The sequence below is a fragment of the Callionymus lyra genome, chromosome 7, assembly GCF_982586985.1.
Source record: "Callionymus lyra chromosome 7, fCalLyr1.hap1.1, whole genome shotgun sequence".
Classification (NCBI taxonomy): Eukaryota; Metazoa; Chordata; class Actinopteri; order Syngnathiformes; family Callionymidae; genus Callionymus; species Callionymus lyra.
Genome location: NC_141824.1, coordinates 10,864,970 through 10,885,014, shown reverse-complemented (window position 1 = coordinate 10,885,014; position 20,045 = coordinate 10,864,970). Strand labels below are relative to the sequence as shown.

At 36.5% G+C, this 20,045-nt stretch overlaps 1 protein-coding gene across 1 annotated transcript in view; it reads left to right on the top strand.

Moving 5' to 3' along the window:
- The window catches only part of LOC148075025 (calsyntenin-2-like), a 308,567-nt gene that overhangs the window by 113,106 nt on the left and 175,416 nt on the right, over positions 1-20,045 (top strand). Inside the window, exon 2 of the mRNA XM_087795355.1 lies at positions 9,186-9,308. Coding sequence (XP_087651481.1) covers positions 9,186-9,308 — 123 coding nt within the window. The remainder of the gene's footprint in view (positions 1-9,185; positions 9,309-20,045) is intronic.

The window sequence follows — 20,045 nt, the reverse complement described above, 5'->3', positions numbered from 1 at the left end:
ACTCTGAAAATAATCCCAACCCTTAGTCGACATTAGTGTGAAGTGCAAATTGAGTAATGGTGAACTACCCCTTAAAATATAGTCTTCATGCATAGACTCAATTAAACCAAACCTTGGAAATACAAGTCAAGTTTAGAATATTATTTTCTATGGCACATGCAGTCAATCAAAGTACATCAGGTTTAAAAAAATACTGGCGATGATAGAGATTACAAAAAACTGCATAGACTTTTATGCTTTAGGTATTTGCAGGTAAATCAAGAACTCCGTCTTTTTTTAAACAAAATTTCTTGGTTAGGAACTGTAAGTTCACGTTTAATATTTGCATTTAAAAGGATTTCAGTAAAAATCAATTTGTTTTCCTTTAACCATTTACTACAGAAGGTACCGTAGGATTAGTGTTTACAATATGAAATTACAGAAAAATGTATACTAGTATTGCTTACAGTGAACAAAGTAAAATAAAAAACAACAGCATAAAACCAAGATGAAAATGGGGGGATTTAAAAAAGACACCCTACTAAATTACTGTATCTAATCTCTGCGATCTTAAGGGCGTATGTTTTTATACTGTATTTAATGTTTGGAATAAAGCTGCTTTGTGGGCTGTTAACATTCATAAATACTTTTAAAAAAGGAAATGTGACTGAATTCATAGTGTGAAAACTACTTGAAATGTGTGAATGCTTTGATCACAAAAAAACTGATGCCGTGCAAATGTTGTCAATAGTTTGAAAATGTGACAACTGGTCGAACGAACGCTGGCTGGCAGCTGAAAATAAGGTTTGTTTTCGGTCGTTATGTGAAGTGGGCAGAGGTGAGTTTGAATTTTTCTTCACGCAATTCTGAAGTGTTGTCTAAGCTCCAGCGACGCTTCAAGTATTGTTCTGCTGGAAGTTGTTGAGACAAAGAAATGACAAACTTTTTAACGGTTTACCAAGATGTATAGATCTCCTTGAGAAGCTAAAAGTTGCCAGCTTACTTATTTTCATGGTCAACTTCTTTCCAATCATATTCTTTAGTTTCCTTCTCTAATAATGCATTTCTACAATAACGTTCTACCTCTTTATTGAGCTTAAACTCCATATATTTCATTCCTGTTCTAGTTCTGCTCTGGAACATTTAATAAAAACTGTTTTCCAGTGTTCAAATTTGACCATCACCCATTTCCTCAATTTCCTCTATGTGGTCTATTTTTGGGCAACAGGCTGTAGCAGCAGTGTTGAGTTTTAGCCTGCGGGCTTTGTCATTAAATAGTGTGTGACTGTAGCCGGGGTCTAGACAGAGTCCCGACGGGAAGTCTCTCCCCTGCTCATCTCCTCTTCCTGACCACCGCTGTAGATATTCCAGACATCCAGGTTCAATCCACTCTCCTGCTATGAAGGATCTTGATGTGTAAAGATGAGCTTTTCAATTCTTTGTGTAACGAAAAAGCAAGATGGTGAAGTTATTTGCCAAGGTTTCCATCTGTGCAGAAGTGAAACGGCAACCCCTGTCCACCGACAAATCTCTTTAACCAGATCGCTGCGAAAAGCGAAGCTCGTGTTCTAGAAAACACGAGCTTCCCTTGAAGAGCTCGGATCATGTTAACGGGATTACAGGACGGATCCTTTTATTTGCTCGGTGTGATGTCTTCCTCTCGGCTCTACCTCTGGTCTGAGGCCCCCCACGACCATTAGCCTTCATGTCCATCTGTGACGGTTTCAATCCACTCACTTATCCAGGGGCCTCAAACTCAACTGGGTCAATTCTTTTAGAGTCTCTTACAGCAGCTCTTTCATCCAAACTTGATTTTGTCACTTAATGTTCAGGATTTTTGTGTGGTTTCTCTGTTAATTTGGGCCATTTTTGACAAATTGTATGTGTTATTTTATTGTAAAAATATGTTCCATCCCAACTATATAATCAAAGCTATATTAAAGTTCAGCTAATATGTTGATTTAAGCGTCTCTTTAATAGTTTTTGGTACAAAACAATTTTTTTCATTGACATTAGAAAATTATCTTAAGCCCTGCCCACTCTGCTGTGATCAAACAACTAGGTTTGTCACCACCTGTCATGAATCCCTGAAGTCTCCACCTCCAAGGGACTCTTTAATAAACAAAGCAGGAGCGTGATTACAGCTGGCTGGGGGAGGAGTCAAGCCATTATTAGGTCATAATGGACTTCGCTCTCGTTACCTCTCTTTCCCCCAGATTTCAGACGAACTTTATAAAGTAATAAATTCAAAACGTGGTCATGATGAGGAACTTACTGCATCTTGGAGAGAAAGACTTTAGTTTCCCTTTGATAATAACAATTTATGAAAGGCACTTTATTCCTTAATCATCTGAAATTGAACGAAAATGACCCTTTCTCTACCGGCATTCAAATAAATGAAGCGCCCAAGAATATAAAGTCACTTCCGCAAGTGACCGATGGCCACAAGTTTAGGACCCCTCGTGCAAACTATAAAGGCTTTAATTTCAAGCATTTCATAAAATAACTGAAAACACATAATACCCGTTAGAAGTCACAGGGCTTCTAAAGTTTACAATGGGAAACAAATCAGAAAGAAAACGATTCAGATTGATCCAAAAATGTGACACACACTCAATGAATATTCATCATACACCAAGGATAACTACTCAGCCTTCAGCTCGAGACGCCATTAGAATTTTGACTGTGTCAAGATGTGAATACATTCATTCACATTCTAGATGTTACCTCCACCTTGGCCCCATCCCACCTCTGACCCACGTGGGCACTGAAGCCCGTAGGTGTATCCGCCTATATGCACAGCGTACGTAATGGTCGAGGCCAGGAAACGTCTGTAAAATGACATGAAAGCAACATTTGTCGCCTGAAAAAAAGGGTTGAAAATTGAGATAATGGCAGCAAACACTTATTGTCGTCTCCTACGCGTCGACCCTTTGGCTGCGAATGCTATTCATTATTTTGTTGTTTCAGAGTAAAAAGTAAATGTGTGTGCGCGATCAGGTGGGATTTTTTTTTTTAACAGTGGTGTCCGGGGTGACGATAAAAGCCTGACCTTTCCCAGGACTTTATCGTTCTGCTGTAGGAACAATAACCAGAGATAGAAGAGAGAAATGTCACAACCAAAAAGCTCAGCCAGGTGCAAATATTGTCTGATTTAGAAATGTGTTGTTCCGTGTCTGCAAGCTTTCGCTTTGTGCTTTTTTTTTTTAGACAGAAAATGAGTTGATTTATCGGAGCGTCTCGTATTCCACCCTCGCATCAGAACATTTTCTTCAAAGCGAGAACAGACGGGAAACTAAACACCTTCTCGACGATTCATTGAAGAGTGTTTGGTGGCTCGTTTCCAATTTGCTGGTAATGCTGATGAAATTGAAGGAAGTTTTACTTCATTTATTGAAGCACTTTGTGTTTCTGATCTTGACTTGTCTTATATATTGAGCCACTGAGCCTTTGAATTACACAAGTTTGACCACCAGCATACTATAAACACATACACAACACTGGCTTGTATAACATACACCTTCAGAAAATACTTTTGTTTTCAACTTTTGTTTCCTTTTAATGGATCAGGTCAGGTAAAGGGTGACATATATGGACACCCATGAAAATGCAAAACTCCATTCTTTTATTAAAGCATTTGTATTACATACTTAAGTAAGGAATATTTCAACTTAAGTTATATTTTATTATTATAAGAAAATTATATTTTAGACTTAATAAATTAGGATAATTTCCTTTCAACTCTTTTTATCAATTAAGTAAGTAAGTAAGTAAGTGTTATTCTAATGCGCCTTTCTAGTAAAGGGTGCAAAAGGGGACTTAAGACCCCCATGGCAAATGAATTGGTCTGATTTCAATGTTGTTTTTTATTATATTATTAGACAAATTATATTTATTACATGTTAAATACTGATAACGCCCCTTTTACCAATTGTAAGGGGGTGGAAAAGAGAAATATCATATGGTTCAGATTTTATTGTAACTTATATAATATTATTATAATCATTTATATTCGGTGCACATTAAATAATTATGGTTTTCTTTTCATCTCCTTTTGGCAATTTCAATATCCAAAATCTATCCTCAGTTATTTGAATTTGAACTTATTTTTGTATGCAGTGAACGATGTGTATTCCAGCTATTTAATTTTACAGGAATCCTAGAAGATATTCAAGGGCAATAAAAAAGAAAAAGCTTTTCAAGATTGTTTCGTTTTAGCAAGTAAATATTTTTTTATAATTATTGTCTTATGCTGTAAAGTTGAATTGACAATACATTAGTCTTGGGAATCTGACTTAATAAGCTCTAATTCTGGCTTAAAGTCACATGTTTTACTTGTACAAGTGAGAGAAGTACAACAGAGTTTACATCTCTGTCCGACATCTTTATGAAGCAAAAAGCTGTTAGTCCGCCGTTATATCTTTGTTGCAATTATTCCTTAATATTATTACACCAAAGGTTTCAATCAAACATAAACTTGAATGAGTTATAATCCTCACGGTCAAGGTCTTTATACTATCGTTATATTCAGTTACTGTTATTTAATACTAGCGTTCTTCTGTGTGCTGTTTTGGTTTTTTCTCTATTCCTTCTATACTACTGGAAAACAGAAATTGCCCTGAGAGTGTTATCTCAGAGGGATCAATAAAGTGCAGTCTAAGTCTAAGTCTAAGTCTTTATTCAACAATCACACATACAGTATTATTAAATAGTTACATCCATTTGATAAACAAACTTTAGCTCGATTAGCAACAGTATACACAAAATAAATGCAGCGTTGACCAACCCTTTAAAGGATATACAATACTTGTGTAACAAGGGTTGTGTATATCTGTTATGAAGTGGATTTTTTAAATATGGTTTTAATATATTAGTGAAAAATTAAACTGATTAATTTTAGAAAAAAAAGTTTTTGCATCAGTTTCGTCCGTGAATCCTCATGGATGCATGATAGATCAGGTTCATCAATACTGGCTGGTTCTACCTCCTCCTGCCTGCCAAAGTTGTTTGGGCCAAAAAAAGCTATAAATCAAACACAAGCCGCGTCAGCCTCCGGTCAAAAAGCCTCACAAGGTGGTTTCTCGGTGAAAGTGTCTGCATTTGCAATTTGGATGTGATGCTAGTTCACATTGCTGTGGGCCGCTAAACATGACTGTTATCTCCCTCCAACTGCTGACACTCACTCCTGCTGGAAGATCATAGCCACAGCCACATGCACGCCCACGTGCACGCACTCGGCAGGAGCTCTGGGATGAACAGAGGCGCGGCGTCCGTGCGCAGAAGTGGACCCGGTTTCAAGAAAAAATATATTCAGCAACACATACACCGGACCCTCCAGGCAGGGCAACATCTGTATCAACAGACTGACAACAAAACCCAGAGCACACACGGAGTGGTCTTCTTTCTCTCACTCTGCCCTGCAGCCATTAACAGCACGGAATCTCAAGAAACCAAACTCTGCCAAAAGAAAAGGCCAAATAAAAATGGATGCAGGAAAGTAAGGGTGACTTTAAAACAAGGTGTAAAGAGTGAACATAATATTTCAGCAGAATATTAACTATTAACAATCTTAGTTAAATATGTATTAACAGCTAAGGATCTACTTCATAACCTATATGAAGTACAAACTCACACCTTGTTCATTGTGACCAACAACAGGAAATAAATAAGTAACTTGAGCTTTATTTAGTTGAAAACTCACTTCTCTCTATTAACCCCTTATTAGGTGTAAGTACCATGAGGGAGGTAATTCACTGATAATAATACAAATCTCTTTTTCTTAAGGGAAACAAACTAAAATATACTAGTATTAATACCATCCTAATTACTCAAAAATAAGTATTTGTAATTGAGAATATGTTCCCTGTTCTAGTATTATAAGTAATTAAGATGCTATTAATACTATTTTTTCTTTTCTTTTAAGGGGGAAGTATTATTAATAGTGAATTACTTCTCTCATTGTACTATGGTAGATAGAGAGAAGTTTGTTTTAATAACTTGTTTTGTCCTTTTAATAATCAGTAATTGAGTTGTATTAATAAGTTGTTCTGCGTTGACTCATTATTATCGTGCTATTAAGGGTAGAATATAATCACAATGGACCAGTTTTTAGTTAGTACTTTATACTGGTTAATAAGTGTTGAATTTGTTGTTAATATATACATCAACAAGTAGATTATTGAGAGTTAATATGTGTTTTCCAATCTGAAAGTCTTACCACATTTGTAAATAATGTTCAGGGGGGTCAAAATAAGTCATTGTTGGTTAGTGGCAATTTTTTTTATTTACAAAACTGTCCGTAACAGGAAGTATGAGTCGGCCTGTGATTCATCTTTTCATTCTTGGATGTTGTATTTATATCTTGTATATTGTTTGTTCTCCGTCATCAAACACTACCATCACATTTATTTAACCTCAGTTTCACTCGTGTAAGTTTCTCTATCATTGTTAACTTAAACACTGGTACCTTTATAAGTTAGTAAGATTTTTCGACAACGTCACCACCTGTCATCCATCCTAAATGTATCCAACTCCAAGGGACTCATTGTATAAACAAAGCGGGCTACCGGTCCAAAGGGCCACATTGAATTTATTATTTTCTCCCCAAAAAAGTATTTATTTCTTAATGGTATTTATTGCATGGGTTATATTTATATTTATAAGTTTCTGTGAAATAAAATATTTAGATTTATTTATTATTTAATGTATAATTAACATGCAAATATTCACAGCGTTCATTTTGGTGTCGTAGCAATGACTGAGGATGAGAGGATACCTCCAGATTTAAAAAGCGTATGTTAATCATTAAGTCAACCCAAAGCAAGTGGGACATTTAAGAAATGTCATTAAAATCCAGTGTCCCATTAAATCGATCCGAAAATGTATCGAAATGTATCGTACCGTACAGCTAATGTATATCGTATCATATCGCGACACATTTTTATGGTATCTATCAGTATCAGTTAACCCTGAAATACTTAAAGAAATGTATCTCTAATCTTCTGGGAATGTCTGGGACTGATGGTCGACTTGATCATTTCCTCCACACCCTCCCCCCGGGCGTCGTCCGTACCCATCCATTTCCACCATAATGACTCCAGGTCATCTCTCCGCACGTCAATATGTGGACTTCATTGTTTAAAGATAGTGCGGAAGCTGAATGTCAATCTGGACGAACGGCGTTTTCGCAGGGATGTGTGTGTGCGGGTGCGTGTGATGGACGTGAGGGTGGCACCGCCATCAAGACACTGCGGCGATTACCGAAGGTGGACACTCTTTTAATGCCCTCATCACTCCAGGTGACAAACTATTCCATCCAACACGCACCGGGAGCACCGAGGAGTTGAGATGCCATTAGCAGGCAAGGTTAGCTTAGCCGGGGAAGTGATGGAGGGACGGACACGGGTTTATCTGCCGGTTGTGTCACGAAGGTCAACAAAGCAACAAAAGTGCAAGAGTGTGAAATAAACTTTCTTTTTCTTTTAAGGAACTTCTTTGTTTTTGGTTGCAGATCCGGTTGGTTCGAGACGTAACTAATCCAATTTAGTTTAGGCTGTTTGATTAGTCAAGAAGATATATTTCAAAGAGTCTATACTAAGGGTGTGTATTGGCAAGAATCTGGCATACGTGTCACAATGATGGGTCAACGATACGATATATTGTGATACTGAAGTAACAAGTATATATTTGTAGTATTGTCGAGTACTTGACTCTGGTGTTGCAGAATTTACAGACCACATGACTCTTGATGAAGTCGTAACTGCTTTCATTTGTTTTCAAACCAAATTATGTCCAAACATCAGCTTTAAAAGCTGTTGGAGTCACTGTATCCTCTCGTCCTCAGTCATTGCCGGGATCACAGTTAATTTGTCATCATTTTGATACTAGGATGTGTATTGGCAAGAATCTAGCGATACAATACATATCATGATACAGGGTCAACGATACGATATATTGTGATACTGTAGTAACAAATATATTTGTAGTATTGTCGAGTACTTGACTCTGGTGTTGCAGAATTTACAGACCACATGACTCTTGATGAAGTCGTAACTGCTTTCATTTGTTTTCAAACCAAATTATGTCCAAACATCAGCTTTAAAAGCTGTTGGAGTCACTGTATCCTCTCGTCCTCAGTCATTGCCGGGATCACAGTTAATTTGTCATCATATTGATACTAGGATGTGTATTGGCAAGAATCTAGCGATACAATACATATCATGATACAGGGTCAACAATACGATATATTGTGATACTGTAGTAACAAATATATTTGTAGTATTGTTGAGTACTTGACTCTGGTGTTGCAGAATTTACAGACCACCTGACTCTTGATGAAGTCGTAACTGCTTTCATTTGCTTTGAAACTAAAATATTTTCAAACATCATCTTTAAAAACTTTGTATCCACTGTATCCTCTTGTCCTCAGTCCTAGCTTTGATTCCATTGTTCCTTTAGCGACGGAGGACGTAAAGCAAACACTTATCTATACATATATATTGTAAATTAAATATATATATATATATATTATATAACTTTGTTTTAATTAGAATTAGAATCTATACAGAGCTCTGGAACATCAATACAGTATCATGAAAAAAAATAAAACTATCGTGATGTATCACCGTATTACTCTTTTCTTTTATAAGAGAAATACACAAAAATACATTTTTTTAATTAACTATTATTTTTCTATGTAGAAAAGCAGCTAGCCTTAAGCTTTTTGAACTCCTTCAAAGTGAAAACTTTGGGTTAATCAATTCAATGAGCTAAATAATTAAAGGTTAAACGCATGTTGTGAATAGTTTTTGATCATTTTTGCACCCAAATGAATTGTGTTAATAACATCTGAATGGACTTTGATTATAATTACAAGGTGCTTTTGAGTCTGATAATATATATTCAATATATATATATATAAATATATAAGAGACTGTTGGTCATTAGATCTTAATCATGGCCTCGAATCACAAACTTTGTTTGGACTCTGCGTGAGAAGACGTTCTCAGCAGGAAGCTCAGCGGTGGTGATTGATCGCGTGAAGCAAAGAGCTGTAAAATCTGCAGGAGACGTTTGTAAGGTGGAATGAACCAGACGTGGGAGGACTTCAGGAAAATGATGGAAAAAAAATCTTGTAGACAAACTAACACAATCCTGGCTGATTCTTGATGTAATATGAGTTTTTTTTATGTTTTTTTTCTTGGCAGTGAATAAGCACAAGCCGTGGATTGAGACCTCGTACCACGGGGTCATCACTGAGAACACTGACGTGGTTCTGCTGGATCCTCCTCTTGTGGCCCTGGACAAAGATGCTCCCATACCTTATGCAGGTAAGACACGTCTTCAAGTTACTGGCATGAAGCTGTGGTTTTTATGGGAGGGTTTTGAGCCTTTTTAAAGGTGTTTGAATGTCATCAAAAAATTGCTTAAACTGCTTTATTTTCCTGTAATATTAATAATCCAATTTATGTGTAGGATTATATTCTATTTTTACCATATACCTACCAAAATAATCTTCTGTTGCCTCTTTAAAATCCCATGTGGTAAAAATATGATAAAAAATTCCATGGGTTTCAAACTGAGCCACAAGGGGCCAGAATATTGTAACAGTCAAAGTTGAGGGCCAGGAAGTTTTCCTTTCTTTAATCCTCTAGTCATCTTTGCTTCAACAGGACTTTAATAAGAAGTCTCTGTAGGATTGTTGCTCCTTATCTTATCTTAAACACTGACATGTTTATACGTCACCGACCTAAACGTTCATGTACTTTTATTTTGAGGCGACCATCAAGTGGGCCACATCAAAAGAGTTGGCGTGCCAGATCCTCCATTAAAATTACACGAAAAATAAAAGGCAAGAAAAAGGAGAACATTTTTATAACTTGAATTTTATTTAAAAATACTATTAAAAGCTCAATGAGAAAAAAGGATATTCACACAAATATCTTTAAGAGAATATATGTAGGGTTAAACTAGTAATAGTATTAAGGATAGCAATGTTAAACATTTCTCAATGGCCAGTTTTATAGTATTATTTCCACTTCATGTGTACCCGAGCCATACACTATTCCCAGGTCTGCTATAAAGAAGAGGTTGATGTTGCTTCAATAGAAACACTGTCCCTTCGTTTTTATTTGCATCAACAACATCTTGTCTGTCCTACTTCAACTTAATCTAATATTTCCACTGAGCCTCCGAACGTTATTCGTGATGGATCTTGTCCCAAACACACCCCCCGGCAGCAGAAGACACCACCGGAAAATAGATAAATAAACAAAAGTGACTCAAACCGGATTATATCCGTCTCCCTTTGTGGTCATTCCAGCTGGTCCACATGGTGCCAGCGACTGTGGGAGGACAGTAGCTTAAGGGGTTGTTTTTTTTTTCCCCCCCTTGAGACCGGCCAGGTTATCTCCAGCCATGGTGCTAATGTGGCCAAAGACCCTGGCATGGGGTTCGAAGCCCACTCACAAGTGCCCTCCAGCCGGGGCGTGAGACATGGATGAATTGGGACAAGAGTGTGTTTCTGGAATATATATATTTTATTGCCTGACACTATTGGCGTGTGTGTCAAAAATTGCACACTGTGTCATGGCCTGAGGGAGATGGGCTGTAATGGTACCCCCGCAGGAAGAAAGACAATCCGACGAGACGGTAGCGAGTTGTTGGCCGGTATGGCCTCAATACGTCTCGTGGCTGTTATACTAGTTGTTGACGAGGAAGATCATAGTTTTGAATTGAAACTCTCCACAGTATAGATATTTTGGTTCCTTTGAGGAGTCATGTTAACAGCTGTGGACGTTTCACGATACAGTATATTCAGTTTCATATTCTCTGGCTCTGAAATTCAATGAAACCTTAAAAAAAACTTTTAAGCTAACTGAGCGCCACTTGCAGAGCTAAACAAACAACAAAAAAACACTTTACACGTACTTCTCTGTCAAAGTATCTTGAAATTGATACTTTATTGATGTTTTTTCTTTTGGGACAGAGACAAAGACAACTGAGCCCCGGTCGCTACATTAGCATGAACATAGTAGCTGGGCCTGGAAACTTTGATACAAATGAGTTTAAAATATAGATTTATTTTAAAACAATTCTTGTTGTCGAAGCATTGATACTAAAAGGACGTTACAGACAAGCAGTATGGAGGTATTTGGATGTTTTCAAGTGTGTCTTTTTAGATAAAGACGCAGATGTGGAAGCGCCGATAGCCACATTAGCATGAACATAATAGCTGGAGCTGAGAGCTTTTGCAAAAAATGAGCTTAAAATGCAGATTACTTTCATGTTTGTTTGTTTTTTTTAACAATTTTTGTTGTCAAGGCTTCTATACAAAAGGAATGTTACAGACGACCAGTATGGAAATATTTTGATGTTTTTAAGTGTGTCTTCCTGGATGCAGACGTGGAAGCGCCGATAGCTACATTAGCATGAACATAATAGCTGGGGCTGAGAACTTTTGCTAAAAATAAGCTTAAAATAAAGATTGATTTAATTTTTCTGAACATTTCGTTTTGTCCAGGCTTCAATACAAGAAGGACGTTACAGTGGAGCAGTATTTAGATATTTTTAGGTGTGTTTTTGTGGACGTATACAAAGACAACTGAGCGTCAGTCGCTACATTAGCATGAACATACATAACTGGAGCTCAGAATTTGTTTTTTTAGAATATTTCTTGTCAAAATGGATGTTACATACATGTATGAAGGTGTTTTGATGTTTATAAGTTTGTCTTTTTGGACGAAGATTTTGAGCGCCAGTTGCTACATTAAAATGAACAAACAATGTTTGTTTACGACTCTAATAGGGAACAGATAACTCTGAAAATAATTCCAACCCTTAGATGAGATGAGACGTGAATGAAATGTTATTTTTGTGTAAACTAGCACTTTAATTTGTACTTTTGGGAAAAGGTAAAACTCTTGATGTCTTCTTTCATTTAACAGAGTAATTGGTTGGCCATGGTTTGTGTCGCTTGTACAGGATTAAAAGGCAAACTAAGATTGTGTATTAGTGAAAATCCACAGAGGACTTATTTTTAAAATTATTTTTTAAACAACATGCATCGAAGTCATGCAGAGTTTCCTTCACCTGCCCGTCACTTCCAAAGCTTCAAGATGCCGCCATGGTTCATCCGTCACCGGACCCGCTGGTGTGAAACGGTAATAAATGTGACGGAACTTTGGTTGTGGCTAAAAAAAAAAAAAAAATCAGCAGTGCACAGCAGCTACTCTGGTGCTAGGAAACATCCCGTGGAGGGGAGAGTGAGAAAGTGCCGCGACATATACAATTTTGAATGGCGTGTCTGTCACTTTCAGCATCACATAGTGTGAAAGACGGCAGATTTTACGGCCCCGGGCTCCGCTCCTGTTGTGGAAATTCTGAATTCAGACAGATTTACGGGCGAGAGAAATGGTTCCTTCATTGTCTCAGTGACACTAAAGATAAAACGACCATAACTCTTCTTTACAGTGTTGTCCATATTTCTTACGTGTTATTGTGACGTTATTTTTCGCTTTTTCTTAACTTGAAAATGTCTTGCTTGACCTTTAAAGACACTCTGGACAACTCATCTATTTAGTCTTTTGATTTGTCCAGAGGTTGAAAATAATTCAAGAATTAACAGACACATACATTTTATGTTAAGAAATTAAATTAAATAATACATCCTGTATGAATAAATAAATATTAATGTACTTTAAACTGATGCTCAAACTTTTAAATACAGTTAATTGACGACCATGTTAAATAAATTATCAAAACTTCTCAGTTGTATATTAGGTTTAAAATTTGAAATTTATTGATTCCAATAGGGGTACTTTTCCCCCCTTATGGCCCCCCATAGAATTGATCAACCAACACACTACATATGGTTTAAATTCCATCGAAATTAGATATATTTGAATTTTCTAATGAGGGTCTTTTGCCCCCCTTGTGTCAAAATCGGACTTATTTTTATTATTCATTGAGGTCTTCTAACCACCTTTGTGCCCACTTACCTTAGCACGATTAATTTGACTAGCCCTCTAAAACCTTACCCAAGAGATCAGTTGTCCAAATGTTTATTTTCAAGACAGTTTGTCTTTATCGATATTGGAAGTATTTGACATTTTGTGGGGGTCTTCTGCCCCCCCTTTGCGCCCCCCTTAAAATACAAAAAGGAGCTTATATTCTTGAAGTACTGCTTACTTAGTATGTAATAAATATGGTTTAAATGTCATCTAAATTGGACATATTTAAATTTTCATGGGGGTCTTCTGCCCTTCTTTGTGCCCCCTTTCCTTTGACTTGATCGAGTGGACCGCCCCCCCAAAAACCTTCCCTAAGAGATCAGTAGTCTACATGATCATGTTTCAAAACATTTTGTCTTCATTGATATTGATATAAGTATTGGACATTTTGTGGGGGTCTTCTGCCCCCCCTTTGCGCCCCCCTTAAAATAGAAAAAGGAGCTTATATTCTTGAAGTACTGCTTACTTAGTATGTAATAAATATGGTTTAAATGTCATCTAAATTGGACATATTTAAATTTTCATGGGGGTCTTCTGCCCTTCTTTGTGCCCCCTTTCCTTTGACTTGATCGAGTGGACCGGCCCCCCAAAAACCTTCCCTAAGAGATCAGTAGTCTACATGATCATGTTTCAAAACATTTTGTCTTCATTGATATTGATATAAGTATTGGATATTTTGTGGGAGTCTTCTGGCCGTCTCATTAAAAATACCAAAAGGATAATACTCTTGATTTTTTTTTTCTTATAAGTATGCAATATATATGCTTTAAATGTCATTGAAATTTGACACATTTTTATGCCCCCTTTCCCTTGATCTGATGGAGTTGAGCTATTCAAATAAATTAGCAAGTACCAACATCATCTCATCACCATGATATCGAGACTCAATCTTGTCACTACACGTTCCCGGAGCAAGACCATGCGTGTAGAACTCATGCTTTCCATTGGCAGGAACTTGACAGTTGCAGGTTCCAGTCCAGATGTGAGCATTGACAAGCGAATATGTTCCAGTGGAGAAACATCTACTACACATGTCATGTCGTCTCTTTCGCTCGCTTCCAGGCGCAAGACAGGCTCCCGTTGAGTTGATATTTCAATACATGAATGACAGCTTGTCTTTTTTTCTATACGCCCTTGAAGGCGTCGCTCTCACCTCAAACATCAATCCCAGCTTTTGACAAGACATCGTTTCTTAAACAGGAAGTACCGCCTTATTGGAAATAAACCTTTAATAAGAAACATACCAACATGTGGTCTTTTTCTAGAGGAATTCCTTATGAGCATGAAAGCAGCAGGAGATGTGGTACGAGCGCGGGACAGTGAGGTAAATAGATACGAGTAAACATTCAGGTCGGCTAATGTGCCGTGATTAATTAGCCTCTCAGTGTCTGATTGGGAAACCGATCTCGTGCTAATTACAAGAAGTATCTCATTAGTACAGTGTGTAGGTGGAAACGCATTAATGATGCGTCTATGAACAAATTAATGGGACTTTGGTGGTTCGGTTGCTTCGGTTAAAAGGAAGCGAGCTGTTGAAATTTGAAAGGTGGAGGATGATGAAAGACTGCCGTTGAAATGTATCGTACGACGTCCAGCAATAATAATTCTGGAATTCAGTTTTTAAATGATGCTCTCTGTTTTATTCTGCCTCGGTATCATTATGTTTATATTTAATTGTGTTAGTTTTTAAAAGAGAGAGAGGTGAATAAGAGAAAGAAAACCAAGATTATGAGTGTTTTCTGTCAAATGTAATAATCAGTAAGTATACAAGTTTCTGAGTAACTGGGACCAAGATTGATTTTATGAAAACAACAACCACTCTGGATTAATAAAAACAAAATGTTAGTCCAAGAATATAAGAATATATTAATAATTATTTCATCAGAAACAACATCCTTCTTTCATTGCGTTCTTAAGAGAGCTCGTAGGAAAACTATCCCTGCCATCAGAAAAAAAACTATGAAACATTTTGACTCTAAATTTTGAAAGATCCGGTTGAACAAACCAGTGTATTCATTATCTAAAACTTTTCTTTTTATCATTTGCTTTTATTCCAATCCACTGACAACTTCAAAAGAGGTCCATGGTATACAAGTCTCAAAGCTTTTATTTTTCATTCCAAACTGAAAAACAAAAGAACCTTGCCAAAAGGACCGACGTTGGTTAATCCCTTATCTGAATTTGCACTAACTTGCCCCCACACTAACATCAAAACTTCCAAATATGATTTATCTCCCGCTCTAATGAAACAAATTGTGAAAACAAAAGTGCGTGGGCAGCAGTTCGTGAGCCTTTTATTTGTGATAAACATCTTTCTTTAAAACATGAGATCCGTCTCTAAAAACGGTTGCCTTTTAAAAGACAACGAAATCTGACGGCTCTGTTCCATTGCAAAGCTGTCAGCTGCCTTTTATCTATGCTTTTTCCTGCACATTCTTTACCCTCTGGATCCGGATCTGCTTTTTTTTTATCATGTTTTCAGTCATTTCTGCCAATAAATCGCTGAACTGCATGACAACTGAATCCCTCACTATCACTTTGAAGAACAGAGAATACAAGCGTTTACGCTAAATTCCTACACAATATTTCTGGTTTAAGGCTCTTTTTTTGTCAGAAAAAAGAAGAATAGTTTAAAGGATTTAACTTTTGGTTTCACCACCATTTCCAAACCTAAAGAGTTGAAAGCTGCAGAAATAATTGGGGTTTCACTGCCGGCGTACAAAGAGCACTCGAGACCTTGGTCTCAACACAATGGCACCATCACTCTGTGATTGTTCAGAGAGTCATTTATTAATGAATTAGTGAAACTCAATCTGCATCCGCACTGAAGCACAAAGATGAAGGAAATTGTCCTCGTAATGAGGTTTTTTTCTCTGTCTTAAATGCTGTTTTGATGACTTGGAGAGCTGATCCAGAGGAAAGTGAACTTGTTTCAAACCTCTTTCATTTATGCTAGACTTGTGAGGGGTTTGACGTTTACACACTTGAGAGCCACAGTTTGGATATAACTAACCTGTGGATTTGAATGTGTAGGTTCAAAACAAGGACAGTTTATTTGCAATTCAACTCTTGCAAAGACAAATTTCACTGTTGAAATTGGCAAACCAGAAGTGTTAGCACAAACTGTAGCTAAAGTTTTTTTTGTTAATTTTGCTTTAAAGTTGTGATTTTTTTTTTAGATTTTAACAAAATAATTTTAAATACGATTCAGCTTCATCCTGTCAATGATTCATTAACTTTTCTATGTCGTTGTTAAACCTTACAGCAGTCAAATACTTTGACGTTAGGAACAGTTTACTATTTAGCATTTTGATTGATTTATTTTTGCTTGAAGATAGTTCAGCTTGTCAGCAGCTCATAATATGTATATAAAGGACAACATTTTTTTTGGAGTTTTTTAGATTAACAAAAACATTAAGCTTGTTTGTTTCTCTTAAAAACTAACTTTGCAATGACATAATTTTTCTCATTTTACTATAGAAATAAGCGAAGGCGCATCAAGGTTGTTTGAATAAAGATGATGTTCCATCATGTAAGTTACTTCATAATAATAAGTTATTATTTATAAATAATTTATTTCTTTTTCACAGACGGATGTTGTGCGTGACAGCGATAACTCAATACGATTTAAAGTTGGAACAAGTTGGTTTTGTGTATTCAAGTGTAGATGGATGTTCGATTTTATATGTTGATTCATAATTTAGTGTTTACTGAGTTAGGTTATTTAAATAATATTAAATTCACTTCCTGATTTAAAACATTTTCCTGTTATTTTGTGAATATGGTGAATCATTTATACTGTGTTCTGACTGGTAGTTAAGACTTTGCATGATCAACTAAAAGTGTTCTCTCTTATTATTTTACATTTTTACTTAAAATAAAAAGCATCTTGGATCTTATAGATAAACAATCCTAAATTGTTTAAGTTGTCCAGGTCGTCATTCACTCGCTACACTTCAAGGGAATGGGTTACTTTCTGTTGAAAATGACCGTTTTGTAATTATTAAAGGTTTATAAAAGGTTTGCTTAAGAGGAATCATGAAGTAGAGGCCCATATTTTCATCTTAACATAAGGAAAAAACTGATACTAGTCATGTGCAGAATATAACAATATTTACAGAAAAACATTACGGTATCGGTAACAAGGGCTGTTAAAAAAACGAAGACAAAAAAAAAGTGACATTCTTTTTTAATGTTACTGTATTTATTTTTCTATTAAAAAAAATTATATATTATATATATATTGTGAGTTTAATATATCTTATTTAATTGTATCGTGAACTAAATAAATCGTATTTAATTGTATTGTTAGCTAAAAATATCGTATTGAATTGTATCCTGAACTGAATATATCGTATTGAATTGTATCTTGAGGTGAGTATATCGTATTGAATTATATAGCGAGTTGAATATATCGTATTGAATCGTATCTTGAGATTATATTGAGTGTATCATTACAGATACCATAACAAATGTATGGCCGCCCAAGTCCCATTTTTTTCCACTTCATAAATTTCCAAATCATTGCTCGATTCAAACCCACGAGCAAATATAACAACCTGTGCACGATATATGATTTAAAGCAGAAGCAACTGTCAGTCTTGCTGGGACTGAGGTGAAAAAGTGGGCTTCATTTCATCTTGATGGAAAAAACCCTTGAGAGGCGGCTTACGTGAATGCAAGTAATTTATGACTCTGGAAGTACAAACACATTCTCTATCTTGACAACGCGTATAATTGATGGCGAGGTCCTCAAGCGGACAGATAAAGACAAATTATAGATTCAAATAAACAGAGATTATGGAGAGAACATGGCAGGTAACAGGAAGAATGAGGTATAGCCTTGGATAACTGGAGCCGACAGTCAAGAGGCTGCACATCAAGGTTACGTCCCTGAGAGGAAACTATCGTATTAGTTTATGATGTTTGCAAGTGTTGCTTTTAGAAGCAAGTCTGAGGCTGCACGGCCAGAAGCGTCGAAGTTGGCAGAAAAACGTGGGAAGTCAGCATCTTCCCTTCTCACGACATAAGCTCTCGGCTGATACAAATCCTCCTCATAACGTTGACAGCCAGAGAAAGTACCGTCTCCGGCGGCGTTGGTACCAGTTGGGTGGTTTCAACTGAACGCGAAAAAAAACAAAAAAAAGGCACAAACAAGACGAGTATCGATGTGTCAGCTTTAAATTAGGATCAGGAGATGGTGTATTGTGAGCTGACGCTAATTACCAAAAGTTAAGTGAACAAGACTGGCCTCCGCGATTCAATCTGCTTTTTTTGGGGCCTCAGTCATTTCATAAGGTTGACGATGCTTGGTAACTTTTGACAGTCCAATTAAGAACGCTTGTATACGAGAAGGCCTTGATTATCTTCATCCACTGGTGCATAAAATGAAACGCTGTTGCAGAAAAACGCTGTCGAAGACTGAGGCCATTTCGCTTTTAAGACGAGTCCTGCTTACCTTTACAATTTTAACAACGGATACATCTTCGTCATTACCGTAATTCCTGGACTAAAGGCAACTATTTCAGCAGAAGATGAAGTTAGACGGTTGAAAGAGAGTTTAAAGTAAATCGTGATCAATTCTGCTTTCGAGGAATGAATAGATGCTGCCAGTAAAATCTATTAAACGATAGTGACAACAAGAGACGGCAGCGTAAAGAACTGACTCAATGCAAAAAAACAAAAACTTGACAGTGACTCTTTTGGGAGAAATGTGTTTTGTTTATTTTCTATATTTTTTTAACTTGCTGTGTTACAAGCACCATTAGGAAAAAGTTTGTATTTGTTATTAAAGACCTGGGCAAAGTACATATGAGCAAATTTGTTTTGTCAAAATTTCATTTCAACATATAAAACTGCAATAATATTTTCATTTATTTTCTCCTTTGTATTTTTTCCTGAGTAGCTATTTATCCTAAGTACATTGAAAACATGTTTTGAAAAAAAACATGTTCTTAATCATTTTTTTTATTTTATGTTCATCTGTTTTGTTTTTAAGCTTCATACTTTAGGTTTTGTTTCTTCTTTCTATTGGCTTAACAGCCCATTTCAGCAGTCATAATAAATACTGTATAATATATATATATAATAATAATAATAATAATAATATAATAATATAATCATCTATCCCTGTGTTATTATATATTACAACGTGTACACTGCATCCTTTAGACATGTGTTGCCTGTATTTGTGAAAATACACATTTTAATTTCACATCTAGTTGGTTTAGGATTATTTAAGAGGTGCTCTTTAGGCTAGAAATGTTGGCAAATAAATTCAAATGTGAGTATTTTGGCTTCAATCACTGCAGGAAATAGGATTAAATTAAGTCCTAATATGATGTAGCGCTGCTGAAAGAAGTGTGTGTCTTTTAATCTTAATAAATCTTCTTACTCACTAACCTTCACTTCGCTACACATCGGGGCAGGATTATTGATGGCAGCGTGTTGTGAAAGTCACCGCTGACTTACTTTTGTCAAGGTTCCAGAGGAGTCGCGTGTCGCTGTCTGTAAGTGCAGTATTGGATCTGCACCGAAGACATGTCAACACAGGAGCTCACATGGCAAGAATCCAACTTGGTATTAAACCGTGTGACAAAATTGAACCTGAGTCACATTTACCTGCATCATAAAATCTCACCTTCCGCTGAAAACGGACCAAGTCTGGTCGTTGAAGGGCTTTTAGTGAAAAAGCTTGACTCCGGGTCGGCGTCGATGTAAACCCCTTTAAAGAGTCAACGAAAAGAACCTGAAAGTGGGCCAGAACAACAACCATTAACATATCAAAGTGAATCGCTCGCTCGAGGAGTCGGGGTTTAGGTGTTGAGGGCTGTTTAATTCTGGACAAGTGCCCGATTGATTTTCCATCTCGAAGGCAATGCCCCATTTACCAGATCCAATTTAGTCTCGATGCCGAGGCAGTCGTCATGCAGGACAAGTCGTTTATTCAGACTTTTTAATTGTTTAAATACCAACATTGCACTCACCGTTTAATTAGTTCTTCTAATTCATCTTTTTAAAGATGGTATTCATTTGTGACGGACCGCTTGCCAAGTC